At 45.5% G+C, this 20,864-nt stretch overlaps 1 protein-coding gene across 3 annotated transcripts in view; it reads right to left on the reverse strand.

Moving 5' to 3' along the window:
* The window catches only part of LOC144127925 (protein O-mannosyl-transferase Tmtc3-like), a 542,030-nt gene that overhangs the window by 60,148 nt on the left and 461,018 nt on the right, over positions 1–20,864 (reverse strand). For all 3 annotated transcript variants that reach the window (XM_077660929.1, XM_077660928.1, XM_077660930.1), the window contains 2 exons: positions 19,770–19,927; positions 7,995–8,219 (listed from right to left, as the gene is read on the reverse strand). In XM_077660929.1, the coding sequence (XP_077517055.1) occupies positions 7,995–8,219; positions 19,770–19,927 (383 nt within the window). The remainder of the gene's footprint in view (positions 1–7,994; positions 8,220–19,769; positions 19,928–20,864) is intronic.

The following is a 20,864-nucleotide window of genomic DNA, read 5'->3' on the forward strand; positions in this document are numbered from 1 at the left end:
TTGAGAGGCGACCGCACATTCGGCTGGTCGAAACCGGCCGCTCTGACTACATTCGGCTTGTTCTTTCTGAGCGCTCGCCTCCAGCTTAGAGTGCTCTGAGGCGCTCCGAGAAAAAAGTCGGAGCGGCTCCGAGACGAGTCCACGTGACAGAGCCACTTCAGCCATTTCGCGAAAGCGGTGCGAGGCCTCGGCGTCCGCTGCGCGTAGGCAGAAACAAGTGTGGGTTTTTTTTTTTGACGCAGTAGTAACGTCCTTGCTGTGCTGTGTTTTGCGGGTGCCGCGCTGTGTGAGGCAAAATGTCCAAGAGACGCTGGATAACTACGCTAGGAATGCAGTCTGTGTTGCTGTCACATAACAACAGCGATTCCAGCAGCAGCTCAGACGAGGACGACAGTGCTATCCAGAAGGCGATGTTCGAAAAATGAGCATCCCGTGGGACGGAAACCCGGGGTAGCGATCGATACAGGCTAAGCGGCGACCGCGACGCAAACTGTGTGCGGCCAAGTGCGGCTAAAGGTAATCAATGGACCTTACGTGCGGCTACAGCTGACATCAGTAGCGGTGCCGCGTAGTGGTTCCGGAAGTTACGTCCCCCTTCTGCCTCCTGCGCTTCCGCTCTAAAAACTCGCTGACCATTCGGCTTGACTAGTCTCTCTATGCGCTCAGAGCGAGAGCGGCTCCCACTCTGCCAGATCCTAACTGGATCGTGGGAGCGACCAGTCGAAGACACCATAACTCTATGTGACCCAGCAACCGCGGCACAACGAAAACCTGGAACGGCTCGCGCCGAAGCATAGAGTTTCTTACTATTAACTCTCTTACTATTATTACTATTAATAGTTTCTTACTATTAACTCTCTTCCTATTATTACTATTAATAGTAAGAAACTCTATGCACCGAAGCATCAGCAGCGCGGGCGAGTGCTCCGGCAGCGAAAACCTGCTACGGCATGCACCGGAACGTGGGCTCCGTGAGCCTCATGTACTCAACTTTTTTTCTTTTGACTTCTTTTGACTTTTTCTTCTATTACTTTACATCTCTGGTAAATTTGGAGCGTGTTTTACTCACTATGGGTTAACTTCTATCTACGAGGAGCGGTGTCGACCAGTGGCTCCTGGTTCAAATTAACCGTAGTGGATGCTGACTTGTTCGAATTATCGAGAGTTTTCCCCCATTGAAATACACAAGGCTGTGCCAGGACCTGGGCGTCAGTTCGAATTACCCGAGTTCAAATTAACGGGCTTTTACTATAGGGGTTAGTTTAATTGATGTCAAAGACCAACTCCGGCATTTTTTCTCCCTTCCCTGATTTTATAGAGATTTTCGTGGCATGTTCTCCGCAGTTTACAGATCATTTCTGGAAAATTTCGCAGACGTGTTTTTTTGTTGCTGAACAAACGAATATTAGAATTTTTCATTTCGTGGTCTCAACTGGGGAAATTTCGAACGGCAACCTTGCATGTGTGATGTCACTAGACACAAGACCGCCATCGATAATCACTGCGTTTTATGAAGGACAACATTTCGAGCTGGCTTTTCATCACTTCAGAGAAATAATGAGCAAGCTCTCCCTTAAACTCGCCAGTTCGGCCAATCCATGCACACATGGTAATTTTTGTGATTGTATCCGTGGCGTCATGGGGCGGTCTTTCACGACATCATCATTTGTACGAACCCCATGCAGTTCTGGCTTCCAGGTTTTTTATTTTTGAAATACATCTATTTGGCATTTTTGAAAAATGTTTTTTTCTTTTGTACCAGAGTGAGGGAAGTCTACAGAATGTGATGTGATTATCAACTCATAATGTTTACAAAACCCCCGTAGCCGGCTTTTAACGAAAAGGCTATTCCAACGTTCGTATGCAACATTACAGAATTACAGAATGTTGGATACAAAAGTGTTTAAGAACTTTGAGTTAACGCCTGACTGAAACAAAAAAGTAGCATATTGTTGTAATGTTTAGGGGCTACCTGAGATCATGCCGGCCAAAGCGACCCTCTACAATTCACTAACACTTGGCCGCCATTCAGTGCCCACGAAACACATAACTTCTGTAAAACGTCTTCAAACAACTCCAAACATCTAGCAATGTCTAACTCTAGACTGAAACATTTAAAAAACATCTCAGCAAAAGAGGTTTATCCACAAGCGTTTTAAAAACACGCTGACAAAAGAGGTTTATTCACAAAAGTTTTAACATCCTGACAAAAGAGGTTTATTCACAAATGTTTTAAAAACTTCTCTAAATATACGTTTTCCATGCAACGGTTTAAAAATTTCTCTGCTGAGAACTCTACTCGGGAATGTTTTAGAGAGCTTTTTAACAGCAATTTGTTCCGAGCTTATCTTTGCATGCATGTCAAAGTACTTGACACAAACAGTCGGTAGATGTGAACTAACGCCGTAGTGAACCTAAGTCCAATCATATGACTTTTTATGCATCTTTTATTTCAGTGATTACTGACGACTGAGCTAGTCATGTACACGGTCGTCCACTTCTACCTTGAACACCACTCTGCGTGGCCAGCGGTCCGCGGAGAGCCTCTCGTGGCCGCCTGAGGAACTAGCGCGCAAGCGCAGTGACAGCTGTAGGTGGGGCCTCCGCTGTGTCGTCTGCTTAAACAGACGACGCAGCAGAGCAGACGACGCAGCGGACGCCCCACCTACAACTGTCACTGCGCTTGCGCGCTAGTTCCCCAGGCGGCCGCGAGAGGCTCTGCGCGGACCGCTGGCCACGCAGAGCGGTGTTCAAGGTAGAAGTGGACGACCATGTACATAACTCAGCGCCAATTAACACAGAGTACATAATGGTGGTTCAACAGTGCAAACACACCCAGACCAAAAATGAGACGAGACACAAACCAGCGCTGAACTTACAACTGATTTTTTATTAGGAAGAAGCACATCATATTGTCACGGACTAGAAGACAACAAAGTGGGCAGTGGCGCGGCACGGAGCGCTCGCACTAGGCCCACCGCCATTAAATCATTCCATCGCAATCTGTCATCTAGTCCTGCCTGCACCGACTTCTGTCACATAACATTTGGTGGAGGTGCGGGGTGCACGTCCTTGTTGGTTATCTTGTTCAGGTGGTGATAATCAACATAAAAATGCCATGCGCCATCCTTTTCCTTCACAAGGACTACTAGCGAGGCCCAGGGGCTAGTAGGAGAGTTTGATAATGCTCTTATCAAGAATCTTCGTAATCTCGGCGTTAATGACCTGACTCAGCGTCAGGTCATTAACACACACGAAAAAACGCATACACACATGAAAAAACAGCACACACGCACAATGTCAAAGAACTCCTTGTGCTGGTAAAAGCTAAAAACCGTAATATAAAAGCACATGTGCACCTGCAGAACCACTGCACACTATGTAGCTTATTCATTTCTCGAAGTGATAATGTGACAGATGGCGAACTCACTCACCCTTTACTTTTTCTGATAATATGAAACGCTTCAGCTACTTCTCTAGTGCACTGGTCAGAATAAACGAACAACACATCACTGTCATCAAAAAACGGCATGCATTTGCACATATAACAATTAACGCTTCGCTAGGTTGGTTTCTTTCTTTTTTAAAGAATTAGCATGCTCCATAAGCTGCACATTAATGCAGTGGCCAGCTTGGCCTATGCAGGTAAGCCCACAGGACAGGGATATTTGACATACTATGGCAGTCTTACACGGAACATATCTATTTTCATAATTTATATTGCAAGCATTTCTTCTGCGCTCCTCATGCCTTCTTTGAAATGCCACTCCCACTCTTTCTAGCTTGTTAGGTGCAGAAAACAGAACTTTTACTCCATGCTTGCTCCCCATTCACTCAAAACGGTGTGACAGCGTGTGGACATATGGCATAACCACTACCTTTCTTCTCCCTTCTCCCGAACCCCTTTCCAGCCCCGAGGTACTTGCAGACGATTTCAGTGCACGGAGGACTTTGTCTGCTCTCGAAACCAGAAGTGAGTTAGATATGTTCCGTGTAAGACAGGCACAGTACATCAAATACCTCTGTCCTGTGGCCTTACCTAAATAGGCCAGACTGGCCGCTGCATTAACGTGCGGCTTATGGAGCATGCTAATTCTTTAAAAAAGAAAGAAACTAACCTAGCGAAGCTTTGTTACACGTGCAAATGCACGCCGTTTTTTGATGACAGTGATGTGTTGTTCGTTCATCCTAACCAGCGCACTAGAGAAGTAGCTGAAGCGTTTCATATTATCAGAAAAAGTAAAGGGTGCGTGAGTACGCCAACTGTCACATTATCTCTTCGAGAAATGAATATGCTGCATAGTGGGTAGTGATTCTGCGGATGCACATGTGCTTTTAAAGCGGATTTGCCTTTTACCAGCACTAGGAGTTCTTTGACACTGCGCATGTGCGCTGTTTTTTTCGTGTGTGTATACATGATGTGTTTCTTCCTAATAAAAAATCAGTTGTCAGTTCAGCGCTGGTTTGTGTGTCTCGTCTCTTTCTTGGTCTGTGTGTGTTTGTGCTGTTGAACCACCATTATGCATCAACACCAACTACCCCAATCTGCAGTTCTTCAACACAAGATAATTGCGCATGGCCATTAGGGCAGCAGGAATGTCCACGCGAAGTATTCAGCGACAGCAAATGGCGATAAGCTTTGCAAATAGCTTCAATTACATAAAGAGAGATGCACAACCATATATTTTGCAGATGCCGAAACCAGCGTAACCGAATTTCAGGCAACCGGCAGTGATAGGACGACCATGACAAGTGCGAACAAGCTCTTGCTGTAGGACCAGCTATTGATCAGTGTAGACTGTATCTTTATTAGGTGCAGTGAGCTGAAAGTGGAAGAACAAGGATTTTTCATGCTTGCCTCTCTTGTTTTGATTCTGTTTTGGATAATATGAAAACCAGCCTAATTTGAAGCCATACAAATTTCCAATGGTTTTTGAGTTAACCATGAAGGTTTTACAAATACAGTGCCTGCTGCCTTAAGAAATGCAGAGGAAGAGAGAGAGAGAGAGGGGGGGGGGGGGGGGGGGGGGGGGGCAGAATAGTGCAACACCTCGTCACAGAGCCATACAACACAAAGTGAAATACTACAGGCATCCTGCCACACACATCAAATGCTAAGTGAATATTGTCATTATGAAATCAGTACACAACATAAATCAATATCCTTCCTAGATCACCTGTCATACATGGTTGTGCATCAGAAGCTCGAACATATCGAAAGAACATGCTTAAATATTAAATGAGCCACTAAATGATATTTGTACAACACAAGCAAACAAATGATTAGTGGTGCGCCTCTCTCGGCTTCTTTGGTACAACTGCCGCACTTAACAGCCCTGAACAAAGCCGAGTGTCAAGCCCTTCCAACTAACTAGCAGCTCAAAAGCAAGTGCAAGCTGGCAGTGACGTAACTAAGGTAAGCTACACCTGATCTAGCGGCTATATAGTGTGTCAACCAACCTTCCGCTCTAGCGCACGGCTATTCTTGAAGTGCTCCGCTTCAGGATTGAGCTCACTCCATCCCATGCATCAGATAATTCAGTAAAACAATCACATAAAAGACCCACTTACTCAATGTATTTGCATATGTTAGAGGATTAGAAAAACAAACTCCTGAAATTTGCTTTATCAACAAAGGAGCACTAATGAAGAGAGAAACAAAACAATGTTTTGTGACATGGATAAACGTGGCAGTATACAATTAATGCGAAAATTGGCAGAGCAGATAAATATTAAAGGATTGCAAATATCGTTTCAAGATTTAAAAAGTTTACAACAACATGAGTAGGAACAGCTCCAAAGAGAAAACGGCAACTGATCAAGGACGTACTATTTGAAAATGTACAGAAAAGCAGAACTGATATCCACAGGGACGGCTAGAAAGCAATCAATTACCGACCGATGTAAACACTGTCCAAGCATGTGAAAATGTGAGTATTGATTGCTCAAGAATGATCAAGGACAAGTGAAGTGGCGAATCGCACAGGACGCACTTGAAAACAGACAAAACTGAACTTACGGCTGTAGGAATGAGCAAGAAAAAATAAGCAACCGTTCAACCCAGTTTGCCACAGAAACAACTACATTACATTTGCTCGCATGGCAAGGTACTTACAGGACATTTCATATAAATTGAGCCAAGGCTGTAAGCAAAGTGGTAGAAGCGGCAGGGTGATATGAACGGCTTATGGCACTGTTTCCTAAATATAAAATTTTGCCTATTACTAACCTTTACCAGCAAAGCATGGCGAATTGCCTGTATCTTAAAATAAAATCCCATGGCACAAGCTTTGTTAACAGATACAAACGACCAGACTGTGGTTATGCTTTGAGAGATGAAAAATATGTGAAACAAGGGGCTAGAACTAGGTACGGAGAACAATCAATAGATTATCAGCTACCATTATTACTAAACACATTTCCAGAAATAGTTACCATCGCATCTGAGAGCAAAACACGCTACTCTTTTAAAAGGCGAGTGGAAGAAGTACTATTGCGAAATGCCGCACAGTAACACCAAGTACGGCCACCAAACTATGCCATGAGGGCGTTGTTCACAGTTCAGAAGTCCAAAAGGCACACTTGTAAGAAAGAAGCAAAAAAGGCAACCAAAACGATTTGGCTGATATCGCAAATTAACACGGAACCACGTCTCGCTTTCACTTGCAGTCTTGTTACTAATCCATACCCTTATCACCTGTGCAAACCAAACCCTCTTTATTTATGCTTCCTGTCAGTGTTGTCAAAGAAAATGTGCAATTGTATTGTTGGTTGTTCGTTTTTTCGTGCAGATATACTGCTTTGCCTGCATTACTTATATATATGTTTTTTTTTGGCTGTTCATTATATTTTCCTTTTCGAAACTTGTCGCGTTTGATCTTCTGTAAAACTGATGTCAGACAGTTCTGTTTACCGCCATCTGGAATCTACTGCCACTGTACGCTGCCGCGCTGCGCACGTGAAGGTCATGAGGCCATGTCAGGCGCCATGACGCCTTTTGCCTCGGGAACCTCAGCAGATGTAATCACGAAATGAATCCCATATGTACTGCAATTCTGCTGAAAATAAATACTTCCCTTCCTTCCTTCCTTCCTTTATTGTATGTCGTCATGTGGTGTTCCTAACAGGATCTTCTATATCTACGTATTCCTGAGAAAAAGCAGAACTCAGTAACACACCGTGTTTCATGGCCACCCTTAGATCATACAGCTCTAAACCAGGGCTGTCGTCAGATTTTTGAACTACCGTGTCTGGCATTCAGGAACCTGCATGGCGAATCCACCATGGGAGCACCGTTAGTGGTTGCTTTTAATCGTGCCCTTACCCATTGTCACATATAGACAACTATTTTCGAACTTGGGCAGCACAGAGGATCACGTGCCGGCAAATCGACAAAAGGCTGTGTTAAATCGCTTACACCGGCTTTGCTATCACATCTGTGAAAAGTATCAGGACCTGGCTGCAGAGGAGCGGCGATGCGCTCGAGTGAGGATTTGAGACACCAATACTGGCTAGGTTGCACTTACAGCCTTTTTTACCTGCTGTCCTTGAGTTTGGTCTTAAGTAGCTTACTCGTGGCCCAATGCAAACAGCTGGAATAATTAACAACGTGAAAGCTAACCGGGTGAATAAACTGACAAGAAATGCCAAATTCTCTGAGCACGAGAAAATGTGTGCATCGATATGCAGAGCAAGGTTCTCATTTCAAATCTAGCGAAAATGAAATCAATCCATCAGCAACATTTGAACCTCAATGGCTCAAGTGACAAGCACAGACCACAATCCTATTCATTTCCTCTCCCTGCTCCCCAATGCCGCAGCTGCGCACCCCTCAGCGCTGCACCTGGTGCGGTCCGCTCCACCTGCACCCCACTGGTGAATGGTTACCTGAGCTGCAGCAGTGCAGATCACAAGATTCCGAGCACTGTTTTTGCATCTGGTTTGCACCATTCATCAAGACGATTGTGTGGCAAAGTACCAACTGCTGTGCATACCTGGCCGCTTTGAGGAAGTATTCGAGTGCCCGGGCATAGTCCCCCTGTCCCTCCAGGGCGTGGCCCACGTTGTTGTACAGCTTGGCATTCTGGCCATTCACCTTCAGACCAGCCATGAAGATGCTGTACTCGGACTCCCATTCGTAGTTTCGCACAAATGTCTTCACGGAGTGCGTTGCGAGGAGGAGGAGGAGCCCGAACCACAAGAAGTTCTTGGTAAGCCGACTGTTCACGTAAGAAAAAAAGAACGATGAGGCAGGTAAACATTGACAAATGCAATAAATGATACCAGTGAAAACACAGCTAGAATGGTAATGTTACATCCATGAGAATATTTAAAGTTTTCAACATATGAATTGTTAGGACTCCCTAAACCTTTCAAAGCATTCTCTCTTTCAGAGAGGTGAGCAGCAGGCTTGGGAATGCTTGTACGTATCCAGAACAGCAACTAGTAAGCTCGACAATTTCGAGAGATAACAAGAAACGTTTCACAAGTGGACCACCATGTACTGCCGTTTGGGGAATTATTGCATCGACGCAAAATATAGCTTGCCTAAGCACATCGTTAAAGTGTGTGCAATTGAGCCCACTTATAACGACCTCTTTTATAAGCAGCACTCACGTTATTGGTGGGAACAGAGACGACGCGACTGTCATGATGTGCATGGTGCAGATAAACGAATGCCCTTAGAAACAATTCGGCTACAGTGAACACGCAGGCACCACGAAGCGGCGTGCCCGGCCAGAGCATGTTGTGTGCACTCTTCTTCGCTGTCTTACATGAGCTTCGATACCATTTTTGCTTTTTGCTTGAAGACAGTGAAAAGGATGTGGGTTATACGAAGAAAAAATGAAAAAAAGTCCGCTGCTGGTGTGCAGCATCACCTTCCACCCACTTATCTGCATGCATTGAGGCTTGCTCACTTCAGGAAATGAGCTCTTGGCAAAGGACTCTACTCAGGGCCAGCCAACGGTACCTGTCCTCTGCTTCAAATGCAGGAGGCCGCAAATCATTTTTTGGCATGTCATAAAATCAGAGATCTTACCGCGTGTGAATAAAAAAGAAACAGGGAACGATCGAGATAGAATCTTGTACAGTCGTCAAGCTGCACCGTACACACTTGATCACTGATAGAAGTCAGGCTTTCAAGCTGAAAAAGTTACAGCGTACTTCGTCAAATCTCCACGCTTCATTGTATATGGCTTTCGGACAAGAGCAGATATATATAGGCACTTGACCTTCGCGAACATACAATTGAATAGCATATTACCACAGAGTCGACCCCCTTGAATTGTGTCCGTGCTAATCTCACCACTTAATCGGTTGTTACCGCGCTTTAATTCTCCCAAAAAATTGACTCTCGCTAAGACTAAAACTTGGATGGCGTGTACACTTTCTATGCCCGGCCACCGCCGCCGCTGCACTGCACGCAGCGTCGATGTGATCTTCCGCGAAACGTTGTCAATAGTTAGAATTCCGCAAAAGCGGCATCTGGCCGGAACTTAATTAAGCGCCGCATATGCAGAAAGGACCATATTTGAGGCTACAGATTTTCATGTATGGATGAAATATTCCCCATAATTAGAAATGGCCTTTCATCACGTGACGCATTAACAGTGCCGATCGCCCCATTGAACGCGATGTGCGCGATGCTCCCATCATTTCCTAATCGAAACTGAAACGGACAGTGTCACATAAATGTGCGAACCAGCGTTGAAACTTCCAGGTCGATGGCAACTTGCGTCGACAGAGCACCACAAATTAATGCTTGCCTTGCGGCTCTCATCTATAGTTAACCAGTCCACTTACTGGCAGCATGTAATGAACAAAATGGAGCCTGACAGTCATGTATGTTCGCTATATAACCAGTATCGGTTATTGTAATGACGGCGATGACTTCTCTTATTCCCTTCAGCAAAAAAAATTTTCCCTCTCATAATCCCTCGTGGGAAGGAACCATAATCTGAATGCAACCAAAACCGACTGCAAAGATCTACTACTGCACACAGGCATTAACTATGCTGGACCATACCAAAATTTTAACTATAGTAACAGATATCACAAGATTCACTGCACTTGCTTTCTGTTGCTGGTTCGCTAATGTTCTTTATATATATTTATGCATCTTTATTTCCAGTTTCCTAGCTTTATCTAGCAGTTTTGTTGTTATTACTGTTCAGTATGTAATATTTTTGATCGCCTTGGGTGTGATAGCTTGGAAAGTGAACTACCTAATTAAATATATCAGGACAAGCATGTGTCAATAATGAATTCGTCTTGTTCTTCAGCAAACTCCAATATTAACGTGAAAACATTAAGGAGCTTGTGTCGCAGAAAATTCGACGTTGTCATGGGCCACAAAGATCGCGTAACCTTGAGGCGCCATTACAGCCTGCCCACTGGACTTTGAGCAAACTGCGCACCGTGGCAGGTGGAAGTTAATGACTCGTCGCTAGGGGTTGCTTGGCAAAAGCAACCAGGGTCCCACAAGCCCCACCGGTGGCAGCATCTGCCATCGCAGGGCAGTGCTACATCGCTTAACTGCTGCCACCACTGCGCCAGAAGTGTACGTCATGAGGACCCCTATAGATAGCCACTACGGTGGCTCAGTGGTTAAGGCGCTCGTGTACTGCGTCGGAGTACCCGGGTTCGAACCCTACCACGACGGCCGCATTTCAATGGAGGCGAACGCAAAAGGCACCCATGTGCTGTGCGATGTCAGTGCAAGTTAAAGATTCCCAGGTGGTGGAAATTATTACTCCGGAGAACTCCACTACAGCACCTCTTTGTTCTTTCACTCCCTCCTTTATCACTTCCCTTACCGCACGGGTCCGGTGTCCACCAAGATATATGTGAGGGAACTACTGTGTCATTTCTTTTCCTCAAAAACCAATTTTTACTCCCACGGATCTATGAATGCTAAGCAGGGAAAGACCAATTCTACATATATAGGCGTCAACTGATTAAGCTGTCACGTCACACCATTAGCGGAGCTTAAAGGGGCTCTGAAACACCTTCCGAGGAGAGCGCATCAACTAGCTTAATCACTACACCGTGTTGTCATGAAAACCTGAGCAAAATAATTAATACACTTCTACACGCAGCAGAGGACCCACAATCAAGAGCAAAAGTTGCCGAGCCCTTCCTGGCGACATTTTCATGCTCGCACCCTCCTCCTTCGCTCACATCTACGTATACAAGTTGAGAGGTGGCTATTCGTTAGATTCGTTCATACGTCGGGCAGCCACCGTGGCCACGGCGAATAATATGCGTAGCTCCGGCGCGTGAGGAGGCTCCGTTCCCAGAGGTGGGGTCGGCGGAGGACCGCCGACTTTCCAGCATGCAAAAAGTGACGAGAGGAGACAGAAAGGCAAGAAGACGCTGAAATTCAAATTTTGACTACACATAACTCAGCTTCTAGAAAGAGCATTAAAAAAAATTCTTGCTGGACAATATTCATGAAGCAGCGTGCTTTAACATCCCCAGCATACAGCAACTTTATTAGTGCTCCTTTTCAGAGCCCCTTGAAATGTCCCCTCCAATTTTTTTTTTCACATTTAATGCCTTCAGTCGCATGACAGCGAGGTCAGCACAACAACATTTCATCATCATCGTCATCAATCTGATGCCCACAGCAGGGCAAAGGCCTCTCCCATGTCTCTCCAACTAACCCTGTCCTTTGCCACCTGTGCCCACCGTATGCCCGCAACCTTCTTAATCTCATCCGCCCACCTAACTTTCTGCCGCCCCCTGCTACACTTGCCCTCTCTTGGAATCCATTCCATTACCCTTAAGGAGCAGCGGTTATCTTGCCTTTGCATTACATGCCTTACCCAAGCCCATTTCTTCCTCTTGATTTCGACTAGGATGTCATTAACACGTTTGTTCCATTGCCCACTCTTCCTTTTTCCGCTCTCTTAACGTTGCACCTAGCATTTTCCTTCCATAGCTCACTGCGTTTTCCTTAACTTGAGCTGAACCCTTTTCGTAAGCTTTCACGTTTCTGCCCCGTAGGTGAGCACTGGTAAGGTACAGCTCTTGTATGCTTTTCTCTTCAGTGATATTGGTAAACTGCCATTCATGATCTGAGAGAACCTGCCATATGTGCTCCACCCCATTCTTATTCTTCTAGTTATTTCCATGTCATGATCCACATCAGCAGTCACTACCAGCCCTAAGAAGACATACTCCTTTACCGCTTCCAGCAGCTCGCTACCAATGTGAACTGCTGTTCCATTGCTAGACTAGCTGTTGAAAGTTACTTTGATTTTCTGCATGTTAATTTTCAGACCCACCGTTCTGCTTTGCCTGTGTAACTCATTGATCATGCTTTGCAATTCATCTCCTAAGTGACTTAGCAAGGCAATGTCATCAGCGAATCGCAGACTATTTAGATACTCTCCTTTAACTCTTATCCCCACCTGTTCCCAATTCAGGCCTCAGCATACCTCCTGTAAACAGGTGGTGAATAGCATTGGCGAGATCGTGTCTCCCTGGCTGACACTCTTCCTTATTGGAATTTTATTGCTGACTTCATATGTAATATTTACACGATTGTAAGTCGACCTATTTTTTTAAATTTGAAAATCTGAAGTGGGCGGGCCAACTTAAATCGAGACAAATGAGATATCAGGCATATATGCTACAGCGTGGTTGCATTTTTGCTGTGTGGCTCCGTCGCATTGCTCCTGGTGCTGTCCTTGAGCAGCTGATATATGTGAACGCCCAGAACCGGCATCCCCACCCCACGTGAGGCGGCCGATGATGGCTGTCGATAAGCAGCCAACTGGCACCAGCCCACTTCCCACACGTGGCCGCAGATTGCATCTGCTGATAAGCGGTGGCGGCCCGAAAACGCATTCGCATTCTGCTCTTAAAGGAGTATAGACACCTAACTTTTGGGTGCGTGTTTTTTTTTGTTTGAAATGATGCGTAAGGCATTACCATACATGGATTACCACCTGGTATTCTCTTACGACCACTGAATAGTTTATAATCGCATTTATTTCTCGTCCTGTTTCGTTTTCGACAGCTGAATGAAGACTGTCATGTCAACATGCACTTACAGGTCACGTGAGGCACGAAAAAACTGCAATGTAATCGCTGCTTCCGCATTCGTTGTCATTCTGGCTCTTGAGGAAGGCTGGCTTCAGCACTGCAGCAAATTATAATGATGAACGGCGATTATAGACGTTTTTCCATGCCTCACTTAACAAAAAGTACTATTTAACGTAATTTAGGAGAGCACGTTGTTGGGCGAGTCGGTCGTACATACTTAAAGAAGGGAATTGCGCTAAAAAAGACACGGACGAGAAAAGACAAGGACGGGCGCAACCTCGCGACTGATTTTATTCAGAAAGAACACAAATATATATATACCTAGATTCTTATTCAATCATTGCCTAAGCACACATGCCAGGAACGTTTTCTCTTTCTTATACAAATTGATACTAGAATCGCTTACGCATTCATCACCTGACTTATCAATGAAAAAAGCCTCTGCAAGTTCACGTGCTACCTGGTTACGACTGCGCCTTAAGATTTTTGTTCTAGCCAGCAAAGGCTGGCATGCTTTATTAGGCGTAGCCAAAGGGCATGCGCCGCAATGTAAGGGCAAATTTGACCCTTTTCCGTTAACCATAGAAAGCTTATGTTCCCTTAGTCGTTCATTTATACAACGGCCCGTCTGGCCGATGTAAACTTTTCCACATTTCAGGGGAATTTCATACACAGCCCCGACAGAACACCTGACAAACTGGGTGGCGTGACGTTTCGTGCAGTCTCGCACGCATTCCTCGCCGGAGACAATCCGGGGGCACAAAGAGGCCAACTTGCGCGGGGCAGAAAATACCACCGGCACACCATAGCGATTGGCTACATTCTTTAGGTTGTGGGACACCCTATGAATATAGGGGACCACCGCCGGTCTGGTCTTCGGTTGACCGCCACCTTCTTGAGGTGTTCTAAGTTTCAAGCTTTGCAGAAGCTTCTCTGCCACAGCAACCACAACGGAAACGGGAAAACCAGATTTCTGTAACCTGCCAATCTGATTGTTGAGGCTGTCCTTCACCAGGTGAACACATGATTTCTGCAGGGCTTCCTTCAGGCACAGCATAACAATGGCGCGTTTAACCGTCTTAGAATGAGCAGACTCAAATGGCAACAGGTCTTTCCAGGCTCGTGGTGAGTATATCCAACATGTGTGATCTGGTGTTAAAGTGATGTTAATATCTAAAAACTGCAATCTATCTTGTTCAGGTAATTCGTGGGTGAAGGTTAGACCCCTCCCGTGTCGTTAAAAGACAGATAAGGTCTCTTGCACGGTAACCGTGTGCGTCAAACCGGGTTGCTTCTTAAAAATCACCAAATAATCGTCCACGTATCTAAAAACTCTCAGAACTATCTTGTCGTCCAAATAACACACCAGATCACGATCAATGCTGGCCAAGAAAATGTTAGTCAGTACCAGTGCCACACAAGACCCGATGCAAATGCCCTGACGTTGAACATGAAAATGGTTGTCAAAAGTTACAAAAGAGGACTCAAGATAAAATTCTAGTAGCTTCATGAAATTGTCCACGGTTAGGCCACTAGTATTCTTTTTTCATGAAGCTACTAGAATTTTATCTTGAATCCACTTTTGTTACTTTTGACAACCATTTTCATGTTCAACGTCAGGGCATTTGCATCGGGTCTTGTGTGGCACCGGTACTGGCTAACATTTTCTTGGCCAGCATTGATCGTGAACTGGTGTGTTATTTGGACGACAAGATAGTTCTCAGAGTTTTTAGATATGTGGATGATTATTTGGTGTTTTTCAAGAAGCAACCCAGTTTGACGCACACGGTTACCGTGCCAGAGACCTTATCTGTCTTTAAACGACACGGGAGGGGTCTAACCTTCACCCACGAATTACCTGAACAAGATAGATTGCAGTTTCTAGATATTAACATCACTTTAACACCAGATCACACATGTTGGATATACTCACCACGAGCCCGGAAAGACCTGTTGCCATTTGAGTCTGCTCATTCTAAGACGGTTAAACGCGCCATTGTTATGCTGTGCCTGAAGGAAGCCCTGCAGAAATCATGTGTTCACCTGGTAAAGGACAGCCTCAACAATCAGATTGGCAGGTTACAGAAAGCTGGTTTTCCCGTTTCCGTTGTGGTTGCTGTGGCAGAGAAGCTTCTGCAAAGTTTGAAACTTAGAACACCTCAAGAAGGTGGCGGTCAACCGAAGACCAGACCGGCGGTGGTCCCCTATATTCATAGGGTGTCCCACAACCTAAAGAATGTAGCCAATCGCTACGGTGTGCCGGTGGTATTTTCTGCCCCGCGCAAGTTGGCCTCTTTGTGCCCCCGGATTGTCTCCGGCGAGGAATGCGTGCGAGACTGCACGAAACGTCACGCCACCCAGTTTGTCAGGTGTTCTGTCGGGGCTGTGTATGAAATTCCCCTGACATGTGGAAAAGTTTACATCGGCCAGACGGGCCGTTGTATAAATGAACGACTAAGGGAACATAAGCTTTCTATGGTTAACGAAAAAGGGTCAAATTTGCCCTTACATTGCGGCGCATGCCCTTTGGCTACGCCTGATAAAGCATGCCAGCCTTTGCTGGCTAGAACAAAAATCTTAAGGCGCAGTCGTAACCAGGTAGCACGTGAACTCGCAGAGGCTTTTTTCATTGATAAGTCAGGTGATGAATGCGTAAGCGATTCTAGTATCAATTTGTATAAGAAAGAGAAAACGTTCCTGGCATGTGCGCTTAGGCAATGATTGAATAAGAATCTAGGTATATATATATTTGTGTTCTTTCTGAATAAAATCAGTTGCGAGTTTGCGCCCGTCCTTGTCTTTTCTCGTCCATGTCTTTTTTAGCGCAATTCCCTTCTTTAACTATTTAACGTCACTGCCATCGTTCGGCTGTTGAAACCGAAAGCGAAACAGTATGACAGAAAAAATTTGATGATAAATTAATTAGTGGCCGTAGGCGAATATTACATGGTGATTCATGCATAGTAGAGTTTTCCGCATCATTCTAAGAAGAAAAGATGCCACCAAAATTAGGGGTCTATACTCCTTTAACATCCAAGTTTTTTTTTGTTTACTTCCAATCGCGCATTCGGCGCTCAAGAGAGCGTCGATAGTTGATGGACGGGCCGCTGTTCCAATCGCGGCGGCACCGCCTACCGCCACTAGTAACTGCAGCGGCGCCGGGTAGTGTCGTTGGCTGGCGGAAGAGCCGACGCCACTCACGCGTAGGTTCTCTTTGGCTCTGACGCATTTGACTACTGCCGGCCGCGTTTCAGAAGTTTTTAATGTAGTGCTTCGTCATTTGTGCTCCGGGTCTGGTAAGCGACCAGCGCTCGTTCACGGCTACATTCAAGATGTCTGTCGTTCTTTACGCCGAAGAGATGAACTACGCGCCGGGCCGCAAGGTCGACGTTCGCAACGGGAGATACAGGTGTGGCAGCTGCAGCGATGCAAAATTTTCAGCTGTTCCACGCGATGTCGTGATGTGGCTGTTTGCGAAGTGCAGGATTTCGCTGCACAACGATGTTGGAATGACGAGCTGTGGGACCGCAGCAGCGATCACGACGGCAGCTCTATCTAGTGAGGACGATGGCGCAAGTGTGGACGAGTAGTCCAGTGACTAATACATTTTTGCGTTTTGGAATGTGCCCACGGGCGGTCCCGCGCGCGGCAGCTGACAGCGGCTGGCGATAAGCGGAAAGCGGCTGGCGCTGGTCCTGTCGTGTTTGTTTCTCTTTTGTCCCCGTATTTCGTGCCGTTTCCGTTGTTAATCATGAGCAAACTAGCCCAAACTAGAGTTCTCCTTGAATAAGCGGAGGCCACAGAATGGTGCTCATCGCGTTGTATTATTAAAGGCCAAGCGTAAACCACCTCCAAGTTTTTTTTTTCTGAATTGTGACGTGGGGGGTCAACATACATTCCAGTCGACGTATACACTCGTGTAAATACGGTAGCTGTGGATTTGCTACAGACATCTTCCAGTATTTTCACACAAGACTCTTCTACACCCTTATTCCACAGTGCCTGCGTGACTGCTGAAGTTTCCACTGAGTCAAACGCTTTCTCGTAATCAATAAAGGCTATATATAGGGGTTGGTTATATTCTGCAGATGTCTCTATCACCTGATTGATAGTGTGAATATGATCTATTGAGGAATATCCTTTACGAAAGCCTGCCTGATCATTTGGTTAATTGAAGTCTAAGGTTGCCCTGACTATTAACGACTACCTTAGTAAATGCCTTGTAGGCAACGGACAGTAAACTTATTAGCCTGTAATTTTTCAAGTCCTTGGCGTCTCCTGTCTTATGTATTAGGATAATGTTAGCGTTCTTCCAAGCCTACGGTAGAGGTCATAAGGCATTGCGTATACAGGGTAGCTAGTTTTTCTAGCACAATCTCCCCTCAGTCCTTCAACAGATCTGCTGTTACCTGATCCTCACCAGCTGTTTTTCCCCTTTGCATTGCTCCCTAATGCTTTCTTTGCTTCCTCTTTCGTAAGTGACGGGCTGTCCCATTGCTGTACGCTACTGTTTCTTTCATTAACGTTCTGATTACATTGGCTACTATATAGACTTGTGTAGATCTCTTTGGCTACATTAAGTATATTTTCCATATTGATAATGACATTGCCTTCCCTGCATCTTAACGCATACATCTGAATTTTACCTATGCCTGGTTTCCTCTTCACCAGTGCTTTTAGGCTACCTCTGTTCTTTAGAGCATGCTCGATTTTCTCCATATTAAACTCCTTTATGATGGCTACCTTGAGCTTCTTTATTAACTTCGATAACTCTGCTAGTTCTATTTTGTCTCTAGGGCTAGACGCCTTCATACTTTGGCGTTTCTTAATCAGATATTTCGTCTCCTGAGATAGCTTGCCGGTATGCTGTCGAACCATCCTACCGCCTACTTCTATGTCGGACTCCGTAATGATAGCAGCGAAATTATCATTCATTGAACATTAAGATCATCTTTCTTAGCTAAAGCCGAATATCTGTACTGCAGTGAAATCCTGAATTCCTCTATTTTCCTTCTTACTGCTAACTCGTTAGTGGGCTTCCGCTTCACTAGTTTCTTCCATTTGCCCTTTAAATCTAGGCTAATTCGAGACCTTCCCATTCTGTGGTCGCTGCATCAAGCCTTTCCAATGACCTCCACATCCTGCATAATGCCAGGGTGAGCGCATAGTGTGAAGTCTATTTCATTTTTAGTCGCACCATTGGTGCTCTTCCAGGTCCCCTTCCTGTTATCTCGTTTTGCAGAAGAAGGTATTCATGATCCGTAAATTATTTCTATCTGTGCCTTTTGCCCTCTGCACCAAGGTACTGTGTTGCCTTAATTTCTTGAATAAAAAAAAAAACAACTCAACTAATAGCTCGCCCCTGCTATTCCTAGAACCTATCCCATAGTCGCCTATTAAGTGGTCGCCAGCCTGCTTCTTTCCCACCTTCACATTGAAGTCGCCCATCAGTAGAGTGTACAGTGATTTTTCTTTGTTCATTCCCGATTACACGTCTTCATAGAAGCTTTCAACTATCAGGTCAACAGGGCTTGATTTAGGCACGTAGGCATGCACCACCTTCAGCTTGTACCTCCTATTGGGCTTAATTACGATGGCTGTACCCTCTTTGTTAATACTGTAGAGCTCCTGTATGTTGCCAGCTATATCCTGATTGATGAGGAATCTCACACCTAGTTCTTGTCTATCCGCTAATCCACGATAGCAAAGTATGTGCCCGTCCTTTAGTACTGTATACGTCTCACCTGTCCTCCTAACTTCGCTTAAGGCCTATGATATCCTCAAAGAGCACTGCTAGGCTATCCTCACTAGATAACGTTCTAACGTTAAACGTTGCCAGGTTCAGATTCCAATGGCGGCCTGTAGAGAGCCAGATATCCTTAGCAACTTCCGCTGCGTCACAGGTCTGACCGCCGCTGTGGTCAGTTGCTCCGCAGCCGCTGGGGACTGAGGGCCGAGGGTTAATTGGTTTGTTCATAGAAGGTTGTGGCCAAGTAGTACAGCAGGGTGGCCAAAATGCTGTTCTAGTGAGGAAGTGCGTTGCCGCTTCTGGTGCCCGAGATCAGGCCACGCCCCAGACCTGGATATGCAATTCCATCGACACGAGGAGTTTTGTTTTTTTTAATCCGGTGGAGAATTGCGCAGCCCCGGGATTCAAACCCCGGTCCTGTTGCATGCGAGACGGACGCTCTACCTCTGCGCCATCGCTGTCATCATGGCAACGTTTACCTTGTCTTGAATGTTTCAATAAAAAAGAGACAATATGGAGAAGTTTTGTTAACCACTCTTCCTCCTATTGGCCGCAGCTTTGAAAAAATCTTTTAAACATGCCACTCAATCATGACTAACAACGCCCAAACTGTGGGATGCATCAACAAAATATCTGTTCGGCAAGCTGAGTTATACTGAGTTGGAATAAACTGTCCATGCACCAGTTTTCCTGCTATGAGTGAGCCTTGGAACAGTGGCTGAGACATGAAACTATGTAAGGACAAATGCATACCAGGACATCATGTGATCATACAAGAATACTGGATCCTGCCAAAGGAAATGAAAGAGGTCCACATTTTATAAGAAGAGCTTTTACATTTTATAAACAGCACAGCGCTTATACTTGCCCAACAGTATACAGTACAGTCCCTGACAAAACACACTTTACTTTTCAGAGGTTCACAGAAACACGCACGCGTTGCATACAAAGCAGTAAGCACACCCACCTGTCGGCATGGTTCTTGAGCAGCGTGTGCCAGCCATGTGCGACGAGGAGGCAGAAGCCCATGCTCGGCATGTACAGGATGCGCTCGGCCACCACGAAGCCCACGGGGAAGAACAGGTTGGACGCCGGCAGGAAGGGGAACACTAGTAGCGACAGGCTCTGCACCAAGTAGACCAGCTTATTCTTTCGCTAGCATGGTTGCAGTGTATTGTTGCTTCTGGGTTATGCTTAATCTTATCTAGCGGCGCGTTTCTTGCAGCGCCCACTGGCGTACTGGCAGCGCACCACTCACTAAGTGCCATTGGACCTATAGCCAACTTGGCAGCGGACGGTGCTTTGGAACCAGTATCACCCGTCAGAATAATCATAAATGTAATAATCTCTCATTAAAATTAAGATATATTTGTTCGTTTCCACAGCACCTTCGGCAGCGAAGCACACCAGGCAGGAACTCCTGAATATTTTTTTCGAGTGGGGCGAGCGGCGAGGCTTCATGGCTGCTTATTTATTTGTTTATTTATTGGATGTTTTATTTACACATTTATTCAATTTTATTTACCTTTTGTTTATATTTTTTTACAATTCAGAGTTAAAAAGTGCACTTGCTATTGCATATAAAACTTAAATTGAAATGAGCAGCTTTATAAAAATGTGCATGCGAGGAGTGACCGACTGCACACTAAAAAAGTTTGCGCATGCCCTGTCACTGATCATGCTTGTGAACAGGGGTCAGTCAGTCAACGACTTCTGTGCGGCATGACTGATTTAGGTTACTGAAATTAAATGCTTCATGACCATGGCTACGAAGCCAACTAGTTCACCCACACTGTGCTTTACATTAATATGTCCTAAAATTGAAGCATTTGTCAGAAATCTGATCTGAGTGCAAGCAGTTGGAGAACGGGGAGGGAGCGCTTCCCCTCTGGAGAATTGTTGGGGAGAGGGGGGGACTGCACCCCATTTTACGTAGTCCCTGATAGCAGGCGAGGGCCACTGCTAGTGCTTCGGTCAGTTAGGTTGGCTGCACCGCATGACAAGCTATGCAGCGCTCATGCCGCCTACTTCATATGACAGCTTCTCCGCATGAAAGCAGCGT

This window comes from Amblyomma americanum, chromosome 4, assembly GCF_052857255.1.
Source record: "Amblyomma americanum isolate KBUSLIRL-KWMA chromosome 4, ASM5285725v1, whole genome shotgun sequence".
Classification (NCBI taxonomy): domain Eukaryota; kingdom Metazoa; phylum Arthropoda; class Arachnida; order Ixodida; family Ixodidae; genus Amblyomma; species Amblyomma americanum.